General features: G+C 36.9%; 1 protein-coding gene across 1 annotated transcript; it reads left to right on the top strand.

Annotated features, from left to right (window-relative positions):
• Positions 1-965: 965 nt before the first annotated feature.
• On the top strand, positions 966-1,693 carry LOC128861754 (uncharacterized). Its single transcript, XM_054100137.1, has 2 exons — positions 966-1,031; positions 1,106-1,693. Exons 1-2 carry the CDS (start codon positions 978-980, stop codon positions 1,679-1,681), a joined length of 630 nt encoding a protein of 209 aa, XP_053956112.1. The 5' UTR covers positions 966-977; the 3' UTR covers positions 1,682-1,693.
• Positions 1,694-2,936: the final 1,243 nt, after the last annotated feature.

Raw genomic sequence — 2,936 nt, 5'->3', positions numbered from 1 at the left:
ATATAACAGATTTAGAAAAGCCGCAGTTCCTCTAAAATAAAGACTCCAGTAATGAATCTTCCAATGCCTGTTCACACGACCTCATGACTTATAGTAACTATATAGGCTAGATTAGGTTATGGGCTGGCCGTCCATTCTAATGGAGCCGCACTTAGGCTGAAGGATCTTTATGATACCGAAAGCGAATTATAATTACTCCTCTGCCCTTAAAACAAATTGCGCTCAAAATCGATTTCTTTAAGTTCTTAATATTCATGGCACTGAGATCATCACATTCCTCAAGATAATGTCTACCGAGCGTTTGAACCCTTCGCCTGCATAGCAAAAAGATAGTGACAGAGAAGATATTGCATAGTATCCCCTGCCTGCTCCTCTGGGCAAGAAGTTGTTGCAAAAAAGCCGAATCAAGAAATATTGAGTAACAAAAGCCGTTATTAGGCGAATGTTCTAAATACCGATTGTAAGTAGCGATTTTGTGGGTTCCGCACTTAATCTCGCACAAAGCTCCATCTCAAATTCCTGTCCTATTGACTTTTCTTTAACGAGATATAACATTAAGCTATTATTAAGTTGTTTACAATTTTATCTCATAGCTTGTACGAATCCTTGTGTTTACAGATTATAAGCGACTAAATATCACTAGGGTTGTGATCTTTACCGTACTGTGAACTTTATAATGCCACATTAACCGTAAACAATAATGAACTTTTAATTTTTCGATAAGAAGACTTAGAAGGCTTAAAAAAGCCAAGTATTTTTCGGCAGTTCAGTTGGGGCTTATGGAAGACTCGATAAAAATTTCTGATAAAAATTATTGTTATCAGTTATGTCAGTTATCATCAAAGATATGGAAAATTTAATTCTCCACATCGGTGTCACGTGTGGTAGCTTAGCACCCTTAGTATTCTCCAACGGTATAAAAGCGTGCTGCGGTTCATTGCCAACGACAACTGTGCTTTCAACTCAAACAAATCACAATGAAGTTAGCTGTGCTTGCATTCATCCTTGGACTGTGCTTGGCAGTAGCCACGGTAAGTAAAAATATTCGATTACCCGGATAGGTGTATCTTTAACAATAATCATTTTTTGATCCTCTTATCCTTAGGCCGATATTGATTATTCGCTTGGAAGTATTGAAAATGAAGAACTACCGGAATTCACTCCTTTGGACTTCGCCGACGAGATCACTAATGCGGATTCATTCACTATTTGGTGGATATTCTACTTTACTCTCAAAGCCAGTTTGCGTACTCTGAAAGGTGTTAATTGTTCCATCAAAGCAGTCATGAACCTTCGTAATGTTGCAGTAGATTTCCTCGATGCCGTTAAGGATTGCAACACTGGCGCCTTGAAGAGCTTTACCGCACTTATTAGCCAAGTACAAGCGGTTGTAATCACTTGCAATGACCTCATCAACCTGAACAGCAACGTTTGCAACAACGGTGCTCTCGACGATGCGGCCGTTGGAAATACGAAAACTCCAACCAAGTGTTTCAAAAAGTTGATAAATAAAATGATTACACTGAAGGGACAGGTCTCTAAAACTATTAGTCTGGCGAAGAAATTGCCATCCACGCCAGTTACCTATGCCGGTTGCGCTGTCTCCACTGTAACCGACCTGATTTCGGTGTTCACTCAATATCCCTCTGATATCAAAACCTGCTCCAAATTGAAGAACTAAGTGTGATGCATATTATTGTTGCAAATTGTATAATAAAGAAATATTAAACATTTATTTACCTACGATTCCAAGCAATTCTTAAAGTTTTACTTTCTTTTACAAAAGGTGCTCTAATCGCTTAGACGATTTTAGCTGATTCCAAAAATGCATTTCAGTTGTATTTTCTTCCATGGGAAAACTCAAATCAAGGAATATTTTGTGATATTAAAGAAACATTTTGTGATAAAGACCCTTCCATCATAGCAGAAGGGGAAGGCTAAGACACTTTATTCTTTTGCCACCGACAGATTCAAAAATTTAGTACTGGAGCAATGAAGTCCATTCGAGACACTTAACCTTCTCAGTTGGGCCAAAGTGACAAATTTTTGGTAAATAAGTAAGTTATTTTACTAACTTTAAATTGTAGCAAAACAAGATGATCCGAGAAAGAAGTGAAATCGATATGTCATTTTTCACATTTTTGCCAATTTCTTATTTTTATTGGTGACATCCAATTTTTTCGCCTTCAGAAAAATGTCGAGGTAATCCGAAATTATTCATAATAAAATACTCAACCAAAACCGATCACATTAAATGCAAAGAATGAGTCTAAGAAGCCAATAGCGGAAATGGAACTACTTTCAGGGGTAGACTCCTATAGCTCAGAGAGTTTTATGCTCGTATAGAAGAGGCAGCATTGGCCTATGGCTACACCTACCACCGATACAAGAAAATTTTTATTGTTACTTAGCTGTTACAACTATCCTATTATTTCTATTATTATTACTACTGCGACCAAAAGAGATCTGTTGTGCAAAGCCTGCAGAGGTGCTCTATATTTTAATTCTACAACTATCCTATATTTTCTTAAGGAGCATGGCTTTTCTGTGTTATTATCCTCGTTACAGTACTCGTACAAATTAGCTGAAATATATTAAAGACTTTATTTTTATGCAGCACAAACAGAGTGAGAATAAGCATTGAAACTGAAATATTTATCTCTACTACCACATTCGAGTATATATATGCACATATATACAGATGTAAGCGAAGGGGGCTTGGCCTACCAAAGAGCAATCATAATTTTCGTTAGCAATGGAAACGGAAATAAAATCAAGCACAAATGCAATAATACAATTTTATGATATTTCACAAATGCCATTTACTATCCATCCATATATGGATGCGTAGACATACATACATATACCTGTCCATGCATACGAGATCCCCGTAGGAAATGCCATTGTTGATGTTACAAAATGCCAGACTCTGTAAA

Source organism: Anastrepha ludens, chromosome 4, assembly GCF_028408465.1.
Source record: "Anastrepha ludens isolate Willacy chromosome 4, idAnaLude1.1, whole genome shotgun sequence".
Taxonomy (NCBI): domain Eukaryota; kingdom Metazoa; phylum Arthropoda; class Insecta; order Diptera; family Tephritidae; genus Anastrepha; species Anastrepha ludens.
Note: the sequence above shows the minus strand (reverse complement) of the source record. Positions and strands in the feature narration are given on the sequence as shown.

What these genes read in the sequence shown, in the direction of transcription:
- LOC128861754 (XM_054100137.1), top strand. Translation starts at nt 978, where the DNA reads ATGAAGTTAGCTGTGCTTGCATTCATCCTTGGACTGTGCTTGGCAGTA. An exon ending in TGTGCTTGGCAGTAGCCACG is followed by an intron (nt 1,032 to 1,105) that starts GTAAGTAAAAAT and finishes TCTTATCCTTAG; the next exon opens with GCCGATATTGATTATTCGCT.